At 41.0% G+C, this 23781-nt stretch overlaps 1 protein-coding gene across 1 annotated transcript in view; it reads right to left on the minus strand.

Annotated features, from left to right (window-relative positions):
- The window catches only part of LOC116515591, a 58764-nt gene extending 37515 nt beyond the window's left edge, over window positions 1–21249 (minus strand). Inside the window, exons 1-8 of the mRNA XM_032227713.1 lie at window positions 21142–21249; window positions 17141–17198; window positions 15115–15528; window positions 13397–13684; window positions 11616–11888; window positions 3273–3542; window positions 1577–1990; window positions 151–444 (exon numbers count right to left, since the gene is read on the minus strand). Of these exons, the coding sequence (XP_032083604.1) occupies window positions 151–444; window positions 1577–1990; window positions 3273–3542; window positions 11616–11888; window positions 13397–13684; window positions 15115–15528; window positions 17141–17177 (1990 nt within the window). The 5' untranslated portion in view covers window positions 17178–17198; window positions 21142–21249. The remainder of the gene's footprint in view (window positions 1–150; window positions 445–1576; window positions 1991–3272; window positions 3543–11615; window positions 11889–13396; window positions 13685–15114; window positions 15529–17140; window positions 17199–21141) is intronic.
- Window positions 21250–23781: the final 2532 nt, after the last annotated feature.

A 23781-nucleotide genomic window follows, 5' to 3' on the forward strand; every position in this document is an offset into this window, starting at 1 on the left:
ATATGACTACATTAGTTTCAGAACTAACCATGCTATGCTTGGAGGCCTTCTGTTCATTTGCTAGGTAGATTCCTAAGCTTCTAGCCCCAAATTCTGTCCTGATTGCACCATCATTCAAAAGGGCAATTTCCTTCTCCGCTGCACACTTACATTTCACGTCCAACTTCACAGTGTTCTGAGATAACACTTCTGCCCCTGACTTGAACAAACAGCTCAGCATTTTCCCATCGTCCTCCCACGTTGGTTCAAAGCTCAGGGAAGTCAGAATCACTCCACTTCCAACCTTCCTTTTTTGTTGCAGAAAACGTTCCTCTTCTAAACCATTCAAAGTCAAGTTTACTAGCTTGTGAGGGCAATGGTAAGGTACCGCACATATCACTTTGGTTATCTTCTTCTCCTGGGTGTTCACAGGAACAATTTTCAGAATGGGCTGTGGGGGTGACTCTGCAAATGAGAAAGCAAAATTAATAGCCCTCTTTTAGACTAAGCACAAAAGATGCTGAAATTAGAACCATAAGAAGAGAATATAAATGAGGAGGCCATGATCTTGTTCTCTCTGACAATGAAACTCTTCTAATTGTTAGTTATCTTAATTATTGTCCCTGGGGTTATATGTAGTTTGTATAGTATTACTGATCTGTTTTCTTTTTATAACCCTGTTTTTAAACCAATTTATGGGTGTTAGGATATATATTTCACACAGTTGTTGATAACTGGAGCAGTCTATAAGCCTAGCAAAATCCATACAAAATAGATTGTTCAAACCCAGAAAACAAATGAATTTAACAATCAATTTACATGTGATTACCAAACCAAACTGTTTATTTTATTCATTACATGACTAGTGAATTAATTCTTTTTCTGGGTTTGCCCATTACATTGACAAATGGACAAAACAACCTGGGTTTTCACCATTTGCTGGGGGGGAGGAGGAGGAGGAAGAGGAAGAAGAAGGAGGAGGAGGAGGAGATGAAGAAGAGGAAGAGGAAGAGGAAGAAGAAGAAGAAGAAAAAGAAGGAGGAGGAGGAGATGAAGGAGAAGAGGAAGAGGAAGAGGAAGAGGAAGAGGAAGAGGAAGAGGAAGGAGGAGGAGGAGGAGGAGGAGGAGGAGGAGGAGGAGGAGCTGATGCTTGGGTGAAAAGAGAAACATCTTCAAAGAATAACCAGAAAGTCCAGTTGCCTCTTGAAAAAGCACCTTTGGGACAACCATGACCTGGATGACTGAGAATCTGCACAGACATTCAGCTAAGTGCTTTGGGATGAATACCCTACGATTCTGTGATGAATTGAAATCTGTTTCTGTTATCTTTCCTGTGACCTGAAGCTTTGAAGATGATCCAAAATGTAGACAAGAGAGGTGAGGGTTTTTTTTTAAGACAACAAGAGATAGAAAATTGATGGGAACCAAGATGTATTAAAAAAACGTAGTGAGAACACGTCATCTGGCTTAACTTTGCATTAACTTGTATACTAGAAGCTACCAATTATCAAAGATGCTTCTTTGGGGGGGTGGGGAATACATGGACATAAAAACCAGAGCTTTCTGTCAGGTGAGACTCAGACTGAACATTTCTTACCTGTAACATTCAGTGAAGCACTAAGGGACCGCTTGAATTGCCATGGGTATTTGTCAACGGAAACAGTCGTCTTTACTTTATATATGCCACTGTCAAGTGTTCGCACTGGACTGATCAACAAACTGCAATCTCTATTTGTTAAATTCCCAATGAACCATGTCCGGCTTGGTAAAGCATCCTCAGATACAGTTGTGATGGTTCCAGAGGTTTGAGAACTGTTATACAACAGGATAGTTTCCCCCTCGCTCCAGGTATGCTTTCCCAAAGGCTTAAAATTCCACACTATGCCTGTGACATTGACTGTTCCAGAACTGAGCATCTGGTTAATATGGCACGGAATCACCACGCAGGATTTTTCCCAAGCAGACAAAATTTTAGGGACTATGCTTATTGGATTTTCATCACAATGGAAACCTGCAATAGACAAATCATTATGATTTACAAATATTTATGTAGCCCATCTAAATGTTGCACATTAAGAATAGGCAACTTTTGAAAACATGCTGTGTCCTATTTTTTTTAATGACATTTTTAGTATCTTGGACCAGAAGATACTAAGATGTTAGATGAAACATCTCATAGAGAATATCTGTGTAGTAGCTAGGAATCAGAAACAACTTCATGGTATAATTAATGTTGCCCAAATCTGGAAGACACATATTTCTCATGCCAGACACAGTCTAATGGTGTTTTGGGCTTATTGTTTATGATAGAGGCAGTGTTAGTATCTTCTCACAGTAGGGAGTACTACAATACACTGGTTTTGAAACCTCTCTTTGTATGGCTTTCTCTGCCTTTGAAAATCACAAACTGAAAAGGTTTTTCAAATCATGACATGTATATATCTGAAAATACAAGCATTTTATTTGTGATAAATGTGGCTTCCATTCATCAGCTGCCCATTTTTAATCACGTTTTAAGTCCCGTCTTAGTGGCCAAGAAAGGGAAACTTAACCTCCAACTCCTATATGTGTTCTGCTAAGATGATGGCATCCACCCTTCTCAATTTGTGGCAAATAGATGGGGAAGAAATGGAGGTAGTGACAGATTTTACTTTCCTGGGCTCCAAGATCACCGCAGATGGGGATGGTAGCCAAGAAATTAAAAGAGGCTTGCTCCTGGGGAGGAAAGCCATGGCAATTCTAGACAGCATACTAAAAAAACCAGAGACATCACCCTGCCAACAAAAGTGTGTATAGCCAAGGCTATGGTTTTCCCAGTTGCAATGGATGGCTATGAAAGCTGGACCATAAGAAAGGCTGAGCGTCAAAGAATGGAGGCCTTTGAACTATGGCGCTGGAGAAGACTCCTGCGACTCCCTTGGACTGGTCAGTCCTAGAGAAGATCAATCCTCTTTAGAAGGCCAGCTCCTGAAGATGAAACTCAAATACTTTGGCCACCTAATGAGAAGGAAGGACTCATTGGAGAAGAGCCTAATTCTTGGAACGATGGAGGGCAAAAGAAGAAGTGGATGACAAGAGAATGAGGTGGCTGGATGGAGTCACCGAAGTAGTCGGCGTGAGCTTAAATGGAGTCCGGGGGATGGTAGAGATCAGGAAGGCCTGGAGGAATGGGTTGGACATGACTTCGCAACTAACAACAACAACCTAAAGCTACCCAAACACTGATCACCAGTGGTTAGTAACAGTAAACAGGCCTTATCATAAATCCATTGGCATCTCATGCTTTTACTCACAGATAATGTGAAGTGCGATTGATGGAGAAGGTGTCTTGCCCATACTATTACTGGCTTCACACCAGTATCTGCCAGATTGTGCTGGATCTATGTTTGTAAGGTTCAAGTGTGCATGGGGAGAATTCCATAAAATCATTTCCCCATCTTTATACCACGTATAAGAGAGATTTGTGGGATTTGCTTCACCCACATCGCAATGCAACACAACATTCATGCCTTCATCAATCTGGCCTCTTGGATCTTTCTGAATTCTGACTTTCCTGGGAGCAACTGCAACAAGATAAAAACCAAAGCCATAAGATTAGCATCACCAGTTGCAAAACCATTGGCTTTCGCTTCAGTTTCATGCATTGGAACCAAGGATGGGTTAGACCTGACTCATACTGGCTTGTAAAACTAATTGTTAAATTTTCTGAATTTTGCAAGTCAGATGAGAACAGAACTGAGCCAGGACACCTAATACGCTGATCAGCTATGTAGTGGCTGGCAACATGGTGCAGTGGTAGCAATGGAGAATATGGAACTGGTTGTTTAACATCAACCAGCATAGTACTGGCTATAACTGTAGATAAGCTGGTTCCACTTAGGACTGTGCAAATCCTCTGTAGGTAGCAATAAGATGGTGAAGTTCTAAGAAGACTAGGACTGTGGTTGAAATATGTGGCAGGGGAGAGCCAGTTTGGTATTGTGATTAAGGCACTGGGCTAGAAAACAGAAGATCGTGAATTCTGCCTTAGGCAGGAAGCCAGTTTGGTGACCTTAACAGAATAACAGAGTTGGAAGGGACCTTGGAGGTCTTCTAGTCCAACCCCCTGCTTAGGCAAGGAACTCTACAGCACTTCAGACAAGTGGTTATCCAATCTCTTCTTTAAAACGCCCAGTGTTGGAGCATTCAAAACTTCTGGAGGCAAGTTGTTCCACTGATTAATTGTTCTGTCGGGAAATTTCTCCTTAGTCCTAAGTTGCTTCTCTCCTTGATTAGTTTCCAGTGGTGGGATTCAAATAATTTAACAACTGGTTCTCTGCCCTAATGATTTCACTGGTTCATCAAACTGCTCAGGTCCTTGGCAGCAAACCAGCACAGACAACCGGTTCTCCCGAAGAGGTGCGAACTGGCTAAATCCCACTACTGGTTTCCACCCACTGTTTCTTGTCCTGTCTCCAGGTACTTTGAAGGGTAGCTTGACTCCCTCTTCTTTGTGGCAGCCCCTGAGATGTTGGAATACTGTTCTCATGTCACCCCCCTAGTCCTTCTTTTCATCAGACTAGACATACCGAGTTCCAGCAACTGTTCTTTATCTGTTTTAGCCTCCAATCCCTTAATCATCTTTGGGCCAGTTTGGGCCAGTTACTCTCTCTTAGCCCTAGGACAAAGGTAATGGCAAAACCCTTCTGAAATTTTGTCAAGAAAAATGCAAGGAGTAGCCCAGGTAGAGACCAGGAGCCAACAATAACTCAAAAGCACACATACACACACAGAGAGTACAGGTGCCAGGTGAGTCTCTCCAGTGTTCTGACCCCCCTCGTCCCACACCAAAGCACGCCGAGCCAAAGATACTTTACGGAATTTATTAACAGACAGACAGGTCCTTGGCAGCAAACCAGCACAGACAAGCCTTGGCAGCAATCCAGCCTGCCAAGCTAACACTACAGTTCTCCAACATTAGTTAACGCGTTGACTCCTGCAAAAGGGGCATGTGCACAAGTATTCCTTTTATAGTCTTGAGAGGAGCCTAATTACCACCAGCTGAGTGCAATTACCTCCTGTAACTGCGCAACTGTTCTTTTTTAAAACAGAACTTTTTTATTTTTTCTTTAAAAAAAACCCAAATATGTCATCATTTGTCAATCATTAAGACATTGAAGTACAATTTTTTTGTTGTGTGTACCCCTCCCTCCCTCCACCCCCCCCCACCCCCCCTCCTCCTTCCCCCCCCCGACTTCCCAGAACCCGTACACGGTATAGATTTTTAACTAACACAGTCTAAAATCTATTGAGAAAAAAAGAAATAAAGAAATTAATGACATTCTAGATTGACCTTAGCTTCTTCTTACTGAACTGACTTTTAACAGTTTAAATCATTTCTGATCTTAAGCATAGGCTAACTGGAATTTCTTAGTCCCGTATTTATTTTGTATATAATCAATCCATTTTTTCCAGTCTCGTTTATATCTCTCATTTGAATGATCTTTGAGATATGCCGATATTTTAGCCATTTCAGCTAAGTTTGTTACTTTCAATGTCCATTCTTGGATTGTAGGCAAGTCTTCCTTCTTCCAATATTGCGCCACCAACAGTCTTGCTGCAGTTATCAGGTGCAGAATCAAATTGGTCTCTACCACTGTAAAGTCAGTACATATACCTAGTAAAAATAACTGAGGACTAAACTTTATCCTTCTTTTAAAAACATTTTGCATGACCCACCATATTTTTATCCAAAATGCCTTAACCTTTTGGCAGGTCCACCATATATGATAGTATGTAGCATCGAGAGAACCACACCTCCAACATTTAGGCTGTACATTCGGATACATAGAAGCCAACTTTTTAGGATCTAAATGCCATCTATAGAGCATCTTGTAAAAATTTTCTCTCAGATTTTGAGCTTGTGTAAATTTCACATTTCTTACCCAGATTCTTTCCCATGTATCCAACATTATTGGTTCCTCAATATTTTGAGCCCATTTTATCATACAATCTTTAACTAATTCTGTTTCCAAATCCATCTGTATTAATACATTATATATCCTCTTTATATGCATTAAGCTTTGATCTCTTATTTGTTTAAACAGATTATCCTCAACTTGAATAAAACCAATTTTTTGATCTATTTTCCACCTAGCCTGTAATTGCCCATACTGGAACCATGTTTGAACTACCTTCTCCTCTTTTAATACCTCTAAAGATTTTAATTGTAATACCCCCCTTTCCGAGGTAAGAAGCTGTCTGTAGGTAGTTCTGTCATGTTTTTGTGCTGTATTCATATTTTCAATTGCGTGTCTAGGAATTGCCCACATGGGTATCTTGTCATTTAATTTATATTGATATTTCTTCCAGACCCGCAATAAAGCATTTCTTAAAATATGACTTTTAAAGTTCTTATCCAATTTTTTGTTGAATAACAGGTAAGCATGCCAACCAAATACCAGATCGTGTCCCTCAATGTTCAATATTCTATCATTGGTTAAGTGAACCCAATCACTAATTACAGATAATGCCACTGCATCATAATATAGTTTTAAATTAGGTAGTTTCAATCCTCCTCTCTCACGTACATCTTGCATTATTTTCATCTTTACCCTCGGCTTCTTTCCTGCCCACACAAATTTGTTGATACCCTTCTGCCATTCTAAAAGGTTCGCATCTTTTTTAAGTATAGGTAACATTTGGAAGAGAAATAAAAATTTTGGTAAAATGTTCATTTTCACTGCCGCTATCCTACCCAGCAAAGATAAGTGCAATTTCTCCCATTTTTTCATCTCTGTCTGTATGCTATGCCAAAGTGGTTCATAATTATGCTTATATAATTTCCCATTTGAAGTTAAAATGTTAACTCCAAGATATTTGACTTTTTTAACTACCTCACATCCTAGCATCACTCCTAATTCTTCCTTTTGTTTAATATTCATATTTATAGCTAATATTTTGGTTTTTCCTAAGTTTATTTTAAAGCCTGACACTTTACCATATTGATTAATCATATTCATTAAAACCATACTGGATTCCTGCAGTTGTTCCAATATTATGACCAAATCATCTGCAAAAGCGCGGACTCTATATTCTTGCTGCCTAATCTTGATCCCTTTTAAACCATCCAAGCCCCGTATTTTATTCAACAATACTTCCAAAGTTATAATAAACAATAATGGGGACAAAGGACAGCCCTGTCTTGTACCTTTTCCAATTTGAAAAGAGTCTGTTAGACTTCCATTGACTATGATTTGTGCTGTTTGCTGTTGGTATATTGCTTTAATTGACTGTAAAAAATTATCTCCTATCTGCACTTTTTGCAGTATCTTCAACAGAAATTGCCAGTTAACTCGATCAAAGGCCTTCTCAGCATCCAAAAATATAAACGCAGCAGGGATCTGATTGTTCTTTCCCAAATATTCTAATGCATTAATAATTAATCTAACATTACTTTTCATCTGTCTCCCTTGTATAAAACCTGTTTGGTCCGTATGTATCAATTGTTGAGTGACCAACATTAACCTATTTGCTAATATTTTAGTAAAAATTTTATAATCTACATTCAGTAATGAAATAGGTCTATAATTTTTGGGTTGAGTAGTATCTTGATCTTCTTTGGGTATCAAAGATATAAACGCTGTCTTCCAAGATGGAGGGACTTTACCTTCCGTTTGAATCATATTAAATAATTCTCTAAGAGGTTCTACCATTTCTAACTGTAAGTTTTTATAGTAAACCGCTGTCAAGCCATCTGTACCTGGTGCTTTCCCTGACTTTAATTGCTTAATTACCTGCAGGATTTCCCCCGAGGTTATTGGTTGATTCAATTTTTGCCTGTGTTCTTCTCTAACTGAAGGTATTTTCTCTTTGTCTAAATATTTGTCTATGTCTAAACCATTAATTTTATCCCCTTTATACAGTTCTGTAAAAAATTCCCAGAAAGCCTTTTGAATCTCTTCCTGTTGAAACACCTCCTTCCCTCTGTAAATCAGTTTAGATATATTTCGAGTTTTCCTTTTTTTCCTAATCTGATAAGCTAACCATCTGCCAGGTTTGTTTGCATTACAAAAAGTATTGTGTTTTGCATATAATAGATTAGTAGCCACCTGGTCAGAGATCAACATGTCAAATTGAGATTTTAATATGTTAATAGCTTCCTTAACCTTTGTATCGTCTGGGTTCATTGTTAACTCCAGCTCTTTTCTCTTAATTTCCTCTTCCAGTTCTGTTCGTTTTAACCCTTGCTTATTTCTATGTGTTTTATTTATATTCATCAAAACTCCTCTCATGTACGCTTTGCTTGCGTCCCATACAAATTCCATAGATGTACCCTTATTCATATTCAAAACAAAATATTCAGATAGTAATTTTTTACAATCATTAATATACTTTTCATATCTAAATAAGTTTTCATTCAATCTCCAAGACCTTCTTGCCTGCACTACCCTTCCCAACTCCATCCAAACTGGGTTATGGTCCGAAAGGACCCTAGCTGCAATCTTTGTTTTCTTGACCCTAGAAAGCAAATCATTAGTGGTTAGGATAAAATCAATCCTTGAGAGGGATTGATGCCTGTCCGAGAAGAAAGTGAAGTCACATTCCTCTGCATTTCTTTCTCGCCAAATATCTCTCAATTCAAAATCATCCATAATGTCAAAGAAAGATTTGGGTAACTTTGCTCGCATCTTGGTATTTAGGCGGGAAATCTTCTTATCTCTCTTAGTGTCTATCACTCCATTCCAGTCACCCAATAGTATACAGGAACTATAGTCCCACTGTACTAGTTTAGCATGAAGATTTCTATAGAATCTATCTTGCTGTTGATTGGGAGCATAAATTCCCAAAAGTAATGTCTTTTTCCCTTCTAAGATTAAGTCTAAAGCAATATATCTTCCGAAGGGATCTGCTTCTATTAATTCAGCTTTCATATCTTTTCTTAAGTATACAACTATACCATTCTTCTTTTCCATAGCAGAAGCTGCAAAATGTTGATCAAGTTTTGAGTTGATCAAATATTTTTGATCAGTTGACTTGATATGAGTTTCTTGCAAACAAATTACATCGTTCTTAAACTGTTTGAGATAATGAAATATTTTCTTCCTCTTCTGTGGAGAGTTCAGTCCGTTGACATTCCATGTTAAAATCTTAGTTGTCATCTTTGGTTGGTTGAAGCATTTTTAGAGCTTCCTGCACGGCCTGTTTAACCTTAGGTCTAGCTCCTCCCATTACTTCCAGATTTGTTGTTGTAGATCCTTGATCGATGGCCGATGATTGTTGATGCTGTTGCTTTTTAGCTTGTTTCTCCATACGTCTAGTAGTCATGCGGCTAGGTCTTGGTTCCATAGCACCTTGCACTTCTAGAGAAGAGAGATGCTCCATCTTGTCTGGTGGTTGTGTAGTTTGCTGTCTATCCTGTCCTTCTTGTGGTCTTTCTCTAGGTCCAGATGGTGCAGGGTGTCCGGCCTTCAATATATTATAATAAAAATCTCGGGCTTTCCATACAGAGTTGAGGCGGTACCTTTGCTTATCAAATGTAAATATGATGCCAAATGGTGCATCCCATCTATACTGTATCTGGCGATTTCTGAGTTCTTCGACCAAAAAAGCGTAGTCTCTCCTGGCTCTTAACATTTGAGGTGGTATCTCTTTCAAAACAGCCAGGTCTTGACCGCCAATTTGAAGCTTAGTATTGTAAGATGCTTGCAGTACCATATTTCTAAACTCTCTTGTAGTAAAATATATAACGATGTCTCGAGGAAGCTGCTTCTGCTTTGCCAGCCAGGAGTTAACGCGGTAAGCTTTGTCAATTTGCCAGACTTGATTGGTCCCTGGTCTTCCCATCAGGCGGTCAAAAGCTTCCGATAGGATCTGTTTCAGGTTCTCCTGTTTCTCCTCACGCAGCCCCCTTACTCTTAATGCGAACTCCATTTGTCGGTACTGTATCATAATAATTTCTTTTTCAGCATTTTCCACTTTTTGTTCCACCACCTCTGTTTTCAATGTCAAATTAGCATTGGCATCATTAAGAACCTCTAGAGTATCTTCCACTCCAGAAATATGTTCTGTTAATACAGTTACAAGACTCAGCATGTCGTCTCTAATTTTATCAACCTTAGCATCAAATTTCTCATACAGCTCCTGTTTAAGTCCTTTTATTTCACTTTTAATTTCTTCTTTCATTTCTTTTATTTCCTCTTTTCTCTCCTGCTTTACCACCTCTCTATTATCTCTAAACTTATCTTCCATTTTAATTGTCTGTGCGTTAAGAGCCTCGCTTAGATTACTCAGGAAAAATTCTTTCGTTAACACATCCCCAGCAGGGGGTGTAGGAAGCGGAGGCTGCAGCTTTGTGCCAGGCACTGAGGATGTGCCCCTGGAAGTAGAGGGTGACGACTTCAAGTTAATATTTGGTTTTGAGGCCATTTCAAAATTTATCTGCCTGCAGTTAATAAAACTCTATTGCCTGAATATACAGCTTTAAGTAAAGAGGCTTTTGTTTTGAAGTTTAAGGCTTGGCAAAACTTTCAGTGAGTAAACATTGTAACAAGACCATTCAGCAGATTCATCACCATTTAACTTCCAAATAAGCAAGGTTAATGAAGGAGTAAAATTCTTCTGTTGTGAAACCAAAAACAAATGATAAGCAATCTCTTTTGTTTTGAATTCTTGTGAGGATTAGTAAAAAGTGTTCGTTATTACCGGAGAAACCAGCCTGCTCGGCGCCATTTTAGAAGCCTCTGAGTAAATAATTTTTCGGAGGAGAAAAAGAAAAGAAGCTAAAATGTTGATAAACAATTATTGTCCACGCAGTAAACGGATTCAGCTCGTGATAAGAATAAATCAAACAAAACTTTGAGCAGAGTGGGAGAGACCTACTTTGTCCTGCACAAGGCAGTTTGAAGTTCCCAGCACGGACAGCCGTTCTGCCTTGGGCTAGCCCCCCTTTCCTTGCAAGCACAAAAGCTGCAAAAATCGAAGAGCATTTGCCAGCAAAACAGTTTCTTCTTTCCTTCTTGCCTGAAGGATAAGAAAACCTGATAAGACGTCAGATGGAAGATCCTCTAAACAGGTACGTAGCCAGGAATTCGGAGGCAGCTGATTTTTTGCAGCCTCCACCAGTAGGCTCCTCCCAGGAAGTCACTGCGCAACTGTTCTTTACGCCTAATAGCTCTCCAGTGCCGAGCATTCAGGAACAACTCCCTTGGCTCCTCCCCACTGCTGACATCCGGATCACACTCCCTTGTCTCCTCCCCACTGGTCCAAGGCTCAGGTGCCTCCTGGTGGCCAAACCAGCCTCTCTGTGCTCTGCTCGGAGTCGGAACCCTGTCCAGGGTCCTCCACATCCTCCAGAGCCAACTCATAGGGTCCCTCGCTATTGGAGTCTGGTGGCAGCTCCAACGGCTACTGCTGGGCCATAACACTCCAGTAAGGGCACCAAACCTTTATTACTTAACCCATGATATGTTGTGATTTTTCTGCTATCTAAATAGGTCAAGGAAAATCCCATTGCACTTGGGTGCCACTTAACTCACACCGATTGAGAGGTACCTACAATCTTCCTCCTCTAGCGGCTTCATCTCCTGAACATGCTGTTTCTGCCAGTCATTGATGTTTCAGGGCTTTCCACTAATTAACTAATTGACAATACTCACAGAAGATATCCGCAGTGAGCAGTGGAGATGAAGTGCAGCCATACGTATTGCATGCTTCACATTTGTAAGATGCCACTGGTCCAAACCTCGCAGGGAAGGTCAACAGCTGTGAACTGCTGTATTTATAATTAGCTACATGGAGATCACTCATCCACCAGTTGAACCAGATGGTACTAGAGCTATTGCTACCCACAGAGCAGTTCAAAGTGACAATATCTCCTTCTTTTATGGGCAGATTGTTCACAACAAAAACCTGGACATCATTGGGACAATCTGGAGGGGGAAAGCCAACAGGTTAGAGTGGGTGATTTTGTATAGAAAACAAAACAGTGATAATATTTCAGAACATAATGTATATTCCCCCAAATGCAGTCATGTCAAAATATTCATGACTGGGAGAGACCTGGGAACAAGATCAGCCAATGAATAATCATAGCAACTAAGTCAACCAATGGGAGCTTAAACAGATCTGGGTCTGTGCAGAGAATTGAAACAGAAGCTTATGTAGTCTACTGCTCTGTGAAGTAAACTAGAAGTCTGTCTGGGTTTGTCTACTGAAATGAAGCTAACTGTTTGTGTTTGCCTGTAACTCTCCTGCCTTGTGTTTACTTGGAAGAACCACCTGTTGGTATTGTACATTCATTCATCTATTCTTAAGTTAGTGAATCCAGCTGAATCAGTTATCTGTGTGTGCTTCTGGATTTGAATTTATGCAACAAATTCTGACAAGTCATTCTGTATTTTTTTTAATGACCCTGAAAGAGATCATGTCAAATGTCTACATATATATATATATATATATATATATATATATATATATATATATACACACACACACATACATACATACATACATACATACATACATACATACATACATACTGTATATACTCGAGTATAGGCCTAGTTTTTCAGCCCACTTTTTGGGCTGAAAAAAGCCGCCTCGGCTTATACTCGAGTCAGTGAAAAATTTGCCCGAAATGGAGGAGAAAAAGGGGCGGGGCCATGCCGCTGGGTGACACTCGTGAATGGCCCAGTGCCCCTGTGAGTTTCCCCTCCCTCTGTGTCAGTTTGCCGCGCAGCGCGCACCGCACCATCCCCCCTCCTCACGTTCTAATGTAATGCAGGGCTGTCTTACGATTCCCCTTCCTCCCCCTCCTGCCGCTCTGCAACGATGTCCCACCTCCTCCTTGTTATGGCAAGCAGCCACATAGCGATGTCCCACCTCCTCTGGTACAGTGATCCAATGATAGGAATCACTGTGCCGTGTGTCATAGGAGGCGGGACATCGCTCCCGCGGCTGCACGGGACATCATCATCATAGCGGGACATCAGCATCATGAGGTGAGTGAAGTATTTCATTGAATACACCGCTAGTTTACTGTTTTTCTTTGAAATAATATTCAAAAACATTATTGGTATCTATTTTATTTTTGAAATTTACCGGTAGCTGCTGCATTTCCCACCCTAGGCTTATACTCGAGTCAATAACTTTTCCAGTTTTTTGTGGTAAAATTAGGTGCCTCGGCTTATATTCGGGTCGGCCTATACTCGAGTATATACGGTGCGTGCATACATACATACATACATACATACATACATACATACATACATACATACATATATATATATATATATATATATATATATATATATATATATATATCTTCATAGCCATATTCATAACCTGGAATCAAGCTTGGGGAGATGTGACTTGAATTGTCTACTCTTGTCAGAAAAAACTACCAAGGTTGCTCAATTCTTCTCAACTTCACACTCACTTTTCATGTCTAGCTCCTGAGTGATGGATGATTTCTGTGACATGTCCTTGTTGCTCAATTGGCAAGTGATTGCTTTCCTCCGAGGTCTCGCAATTGGTTGAATGGTGGCTATCTTCCGCAGTATTCCATTGTCCGTCATCATAATTTCTGCAGTCAAATACTTCTCTAGGCCTTTGAAATTCATTCTTATTGACTCTTCTGGGCAATGCATAGGCACAGAACAAGCCACCTGCAGGGCCCATCTTTCTTGACATTTCAAGATTTCCAATTTGGGAATTGGAAACAACTCTGTATCCAGAAAATAAAAAGGGATTTAAAATAGGAAGAAAAACTCTGGCCTGATAAATAAGAATGCTGGTACATTCAGTATGGGACTGCAACATGCTAAATGGTGTGTTCATTAATGCAACAGGATAATGAAATCAGGTTGAAAGGGTTGGAAAGCCAGTGCTACTCAAAGCCAGATATTTTAGATATTTTTGTGTGCACAGTCAAGGCTATGGTTTCCCCAGTTGTAATGTATGGCTGTGAATGTTGGACCATAAGAAAAGCTGAGCGCCAAAGAATGGAGGCCTTTAAACTACAGTGCTGGAGAAGACTCCTGCAAGTCCCTTGGACTGCAAGGCAATCAAACCGGTCAGTCCTAGAGGAGATCAACCCTGACTGCTCTTTAGAAGGCCAAATCCTGAAGATGAGACTCCAATACTTTGGCCACCTAATGAGAAGGAAGGACTCATTGGAGAAGAGCCAAATGCTGGGAACAATTGAGGGAAAAAGAAGAAGGGGACAGCAGAGAATGAGGTAGCTGAATAGAGTCACTGAAGCAGTAGGCATGAGCTTAAATGTACTCCAGAGGATGGTAGAGGACAGGAAGGCCTGATAGAATGTTGTCCATGGGGCTGCGATGGGTCGGACACAACTTCGCAACTAACAACAGCTTTGTAACTTCAAGTGCTCCTAGACAACAAGAAATGCCTTGAACATCAGCAACTTGATTCTCCATAAATCACATCTTCCTGCCAGTCTACAGTGAGATGTAGACTGATGCATTTCTATTCTTTGAGTAGCCTTCTATAACCTTTCTCTGCTTGGTGATAGCAACTCAACATCATTTCTGAATGGAAAACCCTCAATGGAGACCTTGTAAATAAGTCTTCAAGATGATGGAGATTATATAGAGTGGTACAGTGGCCTAGAGTTGGAGATCTCACATCACAATCAGGAGGCTGTGAGTTCAATCCTAGGTAGAGGCAAATAATTTCCCTCTGTGGGCACAATGAGAATATATCTGCTGCAGAAGGGGGTTGATGCTGGTTCGGCCCAGTTTGGCTGAACCGGTAGTGGAATTCAGGCCTGCCACGCCCCCAAACCGGTTCCCCCGCTGCTCCTTCGCTGCCGCCATTTTGGATTTTAATGACTGCGCATGTGCAGAGAACAATTTCCATTGAACGGTGCACACTCAGGTTGCAGGCAGGTCGCAAACTGGCAGTAGCGCCGGCAGCAACCCACTCCTGATCTGCTTTGAACTCCACATTAGTGACAGGAAGGGCATCCAGTCACTAAACCCTCAGCTCCATTCAGTTGCTGGTACTCCACTGTGCAAGGGATTATGGGTTCATTAACTGAGCCCCCCAAAAAGATGGAGGTTATGTTCAAATTAAGGACCGATATCTATACAGGTCAGAGAAGAAATGAATAGCATTCTGCAAAGTTCTTACCAGAAACTTTCAGTGTAGCTGAAGTATGAAGTATCTGTGGATTAAGTTGATTTTCCACAGTTGCAGTCACTTTTATCACATATGTGCCATTGTCTTTTTTCTGGAGCTGAGTAATCATCAAGCTGCAATTTCCATTTGTTAAATCCCCAACAAACCTCACTCGCCCCTGAAAATCGGGACTTGGTAGGTATGTGTGCTCATTTGGGAATCTGGAATTATTATATAAGACACTGCCAACATAGTCAAATACAGTCATATTCAAAACAGGCTGAAAATACCAAACCACAGAGGTGGCAACAATTTTCCTAGAATTTATTCTTTCCTCAATCTGACATGGGAATAAGACACAGGATCCTGTCCAGGCCTCCAAGGAATTGGGATTGATCGTCAGTGGGTTTTCATAACACCAAAAGCCTACATTGGAGAAACACAGGAGAAATCATGGTCAACTTTTGGGTATTGACGCAGAAAACCAACATATACTATATACACCCAGGAAAGGCCTCAATTAAATCCAAATGTTCAAAAATGCCTGAAATATCCATCATGAGGTCTTCATGAAGTTCAAGGGGAAGAGCATTCCAGAATGCAAGCACTATGTAGACAATAAGGAAGATGACCTTGGCAGAAATAAGGAAGGATCTATTAGGAGCCACAATAGCACAGTGGTTAGAGTGCAGTACTGTAGGCTGGTTCTGCTGACTGCTGGCTGCTTGCAATTTGGCAGTTCGAATCTCACCAGGCTCAACGTTGACTCAGCCTTCCATCCTTCCAAAGTGGTTAAAATGAGGACCCAGATTGTTGGGTGCAACAGGCTGGCCAGAGGTGGGTTCCTACCAGTTCGCATCTATTCGGTAGAACCGGTTCGTCAAATCTCCTGAACCGGTTAGAAGAGGTTCCACCAGTGGACCTGGAAAGCAGGCCACACCTACAGAAGAGGTTCTAAAAAATTTTGAAACCCACCACTGGAGGAGAGAGATACACACAGACAGACAGACACAGAGAGAGAATCACATAGAGAGACACAGAGGGAGGGAGGGAGGGAGGGAGGGAGGCAAAGAGCCACAGAGAGAGAGAGAGAGAGAGAGAGAGAGACAGACAGACAGACAGACAGACAGACACAGAGAGAGAAAGAGAAGGAAAGGAAGGAAGGAAGGAAGGAAGGAAGGAAGGAAGAAAGAAAGAAAGAAAGAAAGAAAGAGTGAGAGAGATGAAATAAAAAAAGAAAAAAGGGACAGAGAGACAAAAGGAAGGAAAGAGAGAGAGAGACGGAAGAGAGAGGAGAAGAAAGAAAGAAAGAAAACACATGGCCGGCAAGCAACTCCCACCAGGTCACATGGGCGGCAAGCCACTCCCACAAAGGAGGCCACACCCACAGAGTAGGTTCAAAAATGTTTTGAAACCCACCACTGAGGCTGACTCAACAAACCGCTTAGAGAGGGCTGTAAAGCACTGTGAAGCAGTATATCATATAAGTGGTATGGTGGTGGTATTACCAAAGCTACAAGGAGGGAAACCAACAGACAGTGTCCTGATTCACATGAGTATCGATGCAGGAGTAGAAGGAGAATGCAGAATCAGAGTTGCAAGATTCTGTTATTATAGCCAACTAAATATATTATATTAATATATATTACAATAAACTATATTAATAAATGTAGTTACAGCCTTCATATAGAATTGATGTATGCTTGGTCTACATAAAGGCGTTGGACACATTATCACCATCTGTGAATACTGAGATCAATGGATCATGGCAAACACAGGAGCTACTATCCCAGTGTGTAACACAAGGTGGTTCTTTAAGTATCCCAGTCTCAGGCTGTTCAGGTTGCTTCAGATCCTGAGCAAACATGAACAAAAAAAATATCATCTACCCAGTTGACTCCATGTAATTTGTTCTAATCTTAACTCTAGCCTTATTAACCCAAATTCTGGACCCTGTTTTGCCATAGAGCGAGAGGGCAATGGAGTGTGGTGTATTTTAAACCATATTGATTGAGGCAAATCAAACCTGCTTCCTTACCTTGAAAGAACAACATCCAAAGGAAATGCCTCATCATCAGATCATGTAATTCCCAACTCTGGGGAAAGAAAAGCATTTGGTTGACAATGGCCTTCATCATTCATGGGGAATACACTAAGAGGGGATTTTGACCAACACATCAGTTTAACTAAAAGCAGAGGTGGGTTCCTACCAGTTCGCACCTATTCGGTAGAACCGCTTCGTCAAATCTACTAAACCGGTTAGAAGAGGTTCCACCAGTGGACCCGGAAAGCAGGCCACACCTACAGAAGAGGTTCCAAAATTGTTTGAAACCCACCACTGGTCCTTGGATATGATTATTCTACACTATCATGCTCCTATTTATAAAACTCAGTGCCTCTGTGAAAGGTAAGGATGACTCCTGTGTTTGTGGTGCAATCAGAACATTGCGTGTGTTGAAGTTGTTTTAACGCAAACCAAAGATGCCTTTTAAAAAACAAGTTGACATCCTATTCTTATGCGTGCCAGTGCTGTGTGTGAGGTAATTTAAGGTGGTTCTGACAAGTGTCGTCGGCATCTTCATATCCGGTCACATGGGCGGCAAGCCACTCCCATCCGGTCACATGGGCGGCAAGCCACTCCCACAAAAGAGGCCACACCCACAGAGTAGGTTCGAACAATTTTTGAAACCCACCACTGACTAAAAGGGAAAGCCAATTAACAAAGGGTGGCCTGCTACAGCAGCAATTCTGTTGGAAGCTTCACAAGAAACAGTCATTAAAAAAGCAAATGTTTTCCACTAGTCCTGATCTATACAATATATTAATAATATTTGCAATGACTGCTGTAAACTGAGCAACTCGGTAATGCTGCTGGGAAGAATTTTGCAGGTTTTCTGTAAAATATTAGTTGTGGGAAAGCATCTCTGGGTTTCTTTAATATCATGTTACTCCTCACAGCTCATAGAATTAGAATCATTTCCACTTCATTGCTAGCCCTCAAAGGGATGGATTTCCCTCTCTATTCAGAAGTAGTTTGGTGGACATATATTCTTCTCTCTTTTTTATTAAAGAGTTTTAATAGATTTTACAAATGTTTCCCCTTCCCCTTCCCTCCCTCCACCCCAACCCTGCCCCCCTCCAACCCTACCTCCCCCCAACCTCCCAGAGCAAAATACAGGGTATAAACATTTAACAATCATACACTAAGATAAGCTAACTAACTATAGCATCCTACCTCCCTCTTGTACTTTAACTCCCCTTTTATTAAGCTAACTTTAGATAAATTGTAACATTCCTTGTTCATTCATAAGCTAATTGAAATTTCTTAGTCCGATATTTATTTTGAGTGTAGTCAATCCATCTTCTCCATTCCAGCTTGTATTTCTCATCTGAATAGTCCTTCAAATATGCTGAGATTTTGGTCATCTCTGCTAAGTTTACTACTTTTAACGTCCATTCTTGAATAGTAGGCAATTCTTCCTTCTTCCAGTACTGCGCCACCAACAATCTTGCTGCCGTTGTTAAGTTCAGAATCAAATTAGTCTCTATAACTGTACAATATGTAGTTATACCTAGCAAGAACAGTTGGGGAGTGAACTTTATTGACATATATTCTTCTCGTCATGGCTTTCTAGGACCATGTCAAGAATCTCACTTTTCCTCCTCAGAGAGTGAAAGTATTAGTACCACTTTATAAAGCCTTAGTAAAACCACACCTGGAATCCAGGTTTGGTCATCACATTACAAAAAAGATGTTGAGACTTTGGAAAAAGTGCAGAGAAGAGCAACTAAGATGATAAAAGGCCTGGAGACTAAAACATAGGAAGGACACTTGAAGGGATTGGGTTTGGCCAGTCTAGAGAAAAGAAGGACTAGGGAGAGACATGATAGCAATCTTCCAATACTTGAAGGGCTGCCACAGAGAAGAGGAGGTGTCAACTTATTTTCCAAGACATCAGAAGTCATGACAAGAAACAATGTATGGAAACTATTCCAAGGAGAAAATCAACCTGGAATTAAGGAGAAACTTCCTAACAGTGAGGACAATTAACCAGTGGAACAGCATGCCACCAGAAGTTTTGGGTGCTTCATCATTGGAGGTTTTCTAAGAAGACACTGGACAGCCAACTCTGTGAAATGGTATAGAGTCTGCTGCTAGAACAGGGGGTTAGACTAGAAGACCTCTAAGGTCCCTTCCAGCTTTATTCTGATTGATTGGTTGGTTGACTTAATGGTTTATAATACCTACATAGCAATCTTGCTGAAGTGATATAAAACCTGTCTATTATAAAGCCCATTGCTATTATCTTAGCACAATAGTTGAATGTCTCGATGTCTTAAGAAAACACTATGAAGAAAACAAGAACGACTTTAACTACGTAAGCCCTACTTCATGGTTTACAAATGATCACAGCTGAGTTTTGAAATTGGTCCAGATTCCAAGCAAAGAAATCATATTACAACCTAACGTGATTTATGAACCTAACCATTGAATGCTTTGAAACCAATCATCTTATGAGGTAAGCTGGGATTCCTGATCTGCAAAAATCTAGGATTTTTGTCATTTCTCTCTTGTTTCTGCAATTAAGAGAAAGAAAGAAAAAGAAGCTTTGCATGCAGAGTGCATAAACAATCAGAAGCTCTATTGATCGTGGTCAATGATCAGGGATAATGAGAGTTGGATTCCAATATATCAAGATCTAAAGTAGTGTTTTTCAACCTTGGCCACTATAAGTCATGTGGACCTCAACCACCAGAATTCCCCATCTGGCATGACAAGCTAGGGAATCTTGGGAATTGAAGTCCACATGTTTTCATATTACTAAGGTTGAGCAACATTGATCTGCAGGCTTCTCATCTCCACTAAATAAGATAGAGACAAGATTTAGAAGACTTCAACTGCAACACAGCCTGAGAATTATTCACTAGATCAGCTTAAACACCCTCAAATTATTTTCTACAAATGTATTATTTTATACTGTAGGACAGTATTGAAAACAGCTCATCTGCCTGGAATCCACACTGTATATCGTTACATTAATACGATCGACCGGGTCCAGAGATATTTCACGAGAAGAGTCCTCCACTCCTCTGCTCACAATAGAATCCCTTATGCCACCTTGCTCGAAATTTTGGGCTTGGACAATCTGGACCTGCGTCACCTGCAGTCGGACCTAAGCATAACACACAAAATTGTCTGCTACAATGTCCTACCTGTCAATGACCACTTCAGCTTCAACCTCAATAATACACGGGCAAACAATCAATACAGACTCATGGTGAACAGCTCCAAACTTGATTGCAGAAAATACAGCTTCAGCAACAGAATGGTCAACCCCTGGAATGCTCTACCTGACTCTGTTGTTACATCCTCAAACCCCCCACAGCTTCAACCTTAAACTGTCTACCGTGGACCTCACACCATTCCTAAGCGGTCTGTAAAGGGGGCGTGCATAAGTGCACCAGCGTGCCTAACATCCCTGTCCAACTGTCCTCAATTATTTAACCACTGCGCCACCTCAGAGCCGAGGTGGCGCAGTGGTTAAATGCAGCACTGCAGGCTACTTCAGCTGACTGCAGTTCTGCAGTTCGGCTGTTCAAATCTCACCGGCTCAAGGTTGACTCAGCCTTCCATCCTTCCGAGGTGGGTAAAATGAGGACCCGGATTGTTGTTGGGGGCAATATGCTGACTCTGTAAACCGTTTAGAGAGGGCTGAAAGCCCTATGAAGCGGTATATAAGTCTAACTGCTATTGCTATTGCTATTATTTGTACTCATTTTCTTTTTTCATGTCCATGTCCCTACTTAGACCTGCTATCCTGTACATGTTTGACAAACTAATAAATAAATAAACAAATGAATGAATACCCTGATGCTATCTAATCCACCCCATCCAATAAGGTCAGTTAAAAGAAAAGGCTGAGAACATATCTACAACTCAAATTTACCTTTGCCCTCCCAATGTATATTATTTTTTACAATTTAATACCCTGGATTATCTGGTGGAAAGCAAAATAAAATAAAGGTGAATTAACTCACCAGCCAAATAGAATTTCAGATCCACTGTTCTTTTCTGGAAATGAAGATTTAGCAAACAGGACAGAAAAGCAGAGGGAAGTTCTGTTTACATCTGCGTGGTTTTTTTTTCCCCCAAATCAAATGTTTGTATATCTGGGGAACATTTAAGTGCGATAATGGAATAAGTCAAGGACGGTTATTGGCAACTAAATAGCTGACATTATATCTGGCCATTATATTTTCAAATGGGTGGAAGAAGTTAGAAGTTTGATTTAGGTGGTGTTGCACACATAATACTGGATTCTGCTTCTAAAATATGTGCAATTAAAAAAATCACCAAGATCTTTCAGTTCTCACTGCAGCTTGGAATTTCTCCCAGGCAAAGCAGCGTTATTGGACCCTGAACCATACTTGCTTTTGGGGGTTGGCTAGTCTTTGGATAGGAAGGGTTGTGATTCTTTCTTTCAAGGTAGAATTGTGCGGATGTTTGAGACTCCGTAACACAACTGCCCAGATGAGCATTAATGTGATTGAGTTCCTAAAATTTCTAAAAGAACAAAGTAACCTAGTATTAGAACATTGTATCTGGAATGTCCATGTAGTTTCCCAGAGTCCAGCTCAGCTCTACTGATATTATCATCATCATCTTTTAATGATCCCATAATTCCTTGTGGAGTCTGGATGGAGCTAGCAGAGTGTTTACTGGCCTGATGCCCTTCATGTCACCAATGTGGAGTTTTGTTCCACAGATATATTCTCATTGTGCCCAGAGAGAGAAATATCTACGGTACCTCTACCTAGGATCGAACTCACAGCCTCCTGATTGTGAGGCGAGAGCTCCACCTCTAGGCCACTGCACCACTCCTCAGCTCTACTGATGTGGGTACAGGATATCTGAGGAACTGTCTTGCCCCAATGGAACTGGCCTGCCCCACTTGTTCTAATAGAAGGGCCTACTGTGGACCACATCAGTCAAAGATTTTGGCTGGTGGGATATGGAGGAGCCTTTTCTGCCATGGTCCCTGCCAGTGGTGGGATTCAAATAACTTAACAATCGGTTCTGTGCCCTAATGATTTCTTCCAACAGCCAGTTCACCAAACTTCTCAGAAAGTTAACAACCGAAGTGGAGCGAACTGGTTGAATCCCATCACTGGTCCCTGCCCTTTGGAACATCTTGCTTCTGGAGATGAGATCTTCTCTCACTCTTCAGGCCTTCAGGGAGAGCCTTAAAACTGCCTCTGCCCAGTTGGTTTGGGGCCCTGATAGACAAGCTGTAGGCCAGAGGTGGTTGGTGCAGTAACAGAGAAGGCACCACAACCGCTCTACCCCATGGTCATTTAGTCTGTAACTTTATATTTTGTAATTTTAGTCTGTTTTTATACTTACACTTGAATAGAATATTCATTTTGGTGAATAGAATAGAATACAGTAGAATACAATAGAATACAGTAGAATGCAATAGGATAGAATAGATAGCAATAGCAATAGCAGTTAGACTTATATACCACTTCATAGGGCTTTCAGCCCTCTCTAAGCAGTTTACAGAGTCAGCATATCACTCCCGACAATCTGGGTCCTCATTTTACTCACCTCGGAAGGATGGAAGGCTGAGTCTACCTTGAACCGGTGAGATTTGAACCGCCGAACTGCAGCTAGCTGTCAGCTGAAGTGGCCTGCAGTACTGCACTCTAACTACTGCGCCACCTCGGCTCTTCTATTCTATTCTATTGTATTCTATTCTAGAATAGAATAACAGAGTTGGAAGGGACCTTGGAGGTCTTCTAGTCCAACCCCCTGCTTAGGCAGGAAACCCTACACCACTTCAGACAAATGGTTATCCAATCTCTTCTTAAAAATTTGTTCCAGCTTCTGCCAACCTAGCAGTTCGAAAGCACGTAAAAAATGCAAGTAGAAAAATAGGAACCACCTTTGGTGGGAAGGTAACAGCGTTCTGTACACCTTCGGCATTTAGTCATGCCGGCCACTGGACCACGGAGACATCTTCAGACAGCTCTGGCTCTTCGGCTTTGAAACAGAGATGAGCACCGCCCTCTAAAGTCAGGAACGACTAGCACATATGTGCAAGGGGAACCTTTACCTTTAAGCCACTCAGAGTCACCTCAAACAGCGAGGTGGGAGGCATATAAATTTAATAAATAAATAGATTTAATAACTAAATAAAAGTTATCTTCTTTCCCTGTTTTGCCTCTTTATGACAACTCCTGGTTCTCCTTTAAGCAACCAGCTCTGACCCCATGATAGCACAAAGGGGGAAATGGGGCGGGAGGAGAGGAATCCAGAGATTCTGGATTTCAGCTTGCACTTTGCAAACTTGTGCTGCTTGCATAAATTGGGTCCTGGTTTACTCTCTGTCCATTCTTTACTTTTATTTTTTTTTATTTTACTTTTACATCCTTTACTTTACTTTGCAATTTCGTTGTATTTATTTTGTACAGTGACAATGAAGACTACACTACTATTATGACCGTTTGTGGCCAATCTCTCTTCCACCCTAGAACATCCTGTTGCCTCTCTTCCATCGAACAGCTTTTGCAGCCTTCTTCTCCTCAACTCCGAACTTCTTTGGAGTCTTGACAAAACAAACAGCGGAGTTATCATTAACACACACAAACACAAAACCCTCAGAATCAAAGGACGCA

Source organism: Thamnophis elegans, chromosome 12 (assembly GCF_009769535.1).
Source record: "Thamnophis elegans isolate rThaEle1 chromosome 12, rThaEle1.pri, whole genome shotgun sequence".
NCBI classification, from domain to species: domain Eukaryota; kingdom Metazoa; phylum Chordata; class Lepidosauria; order Squamata; family Colubridae; genus Thamnophis; species Thamnophis elegans.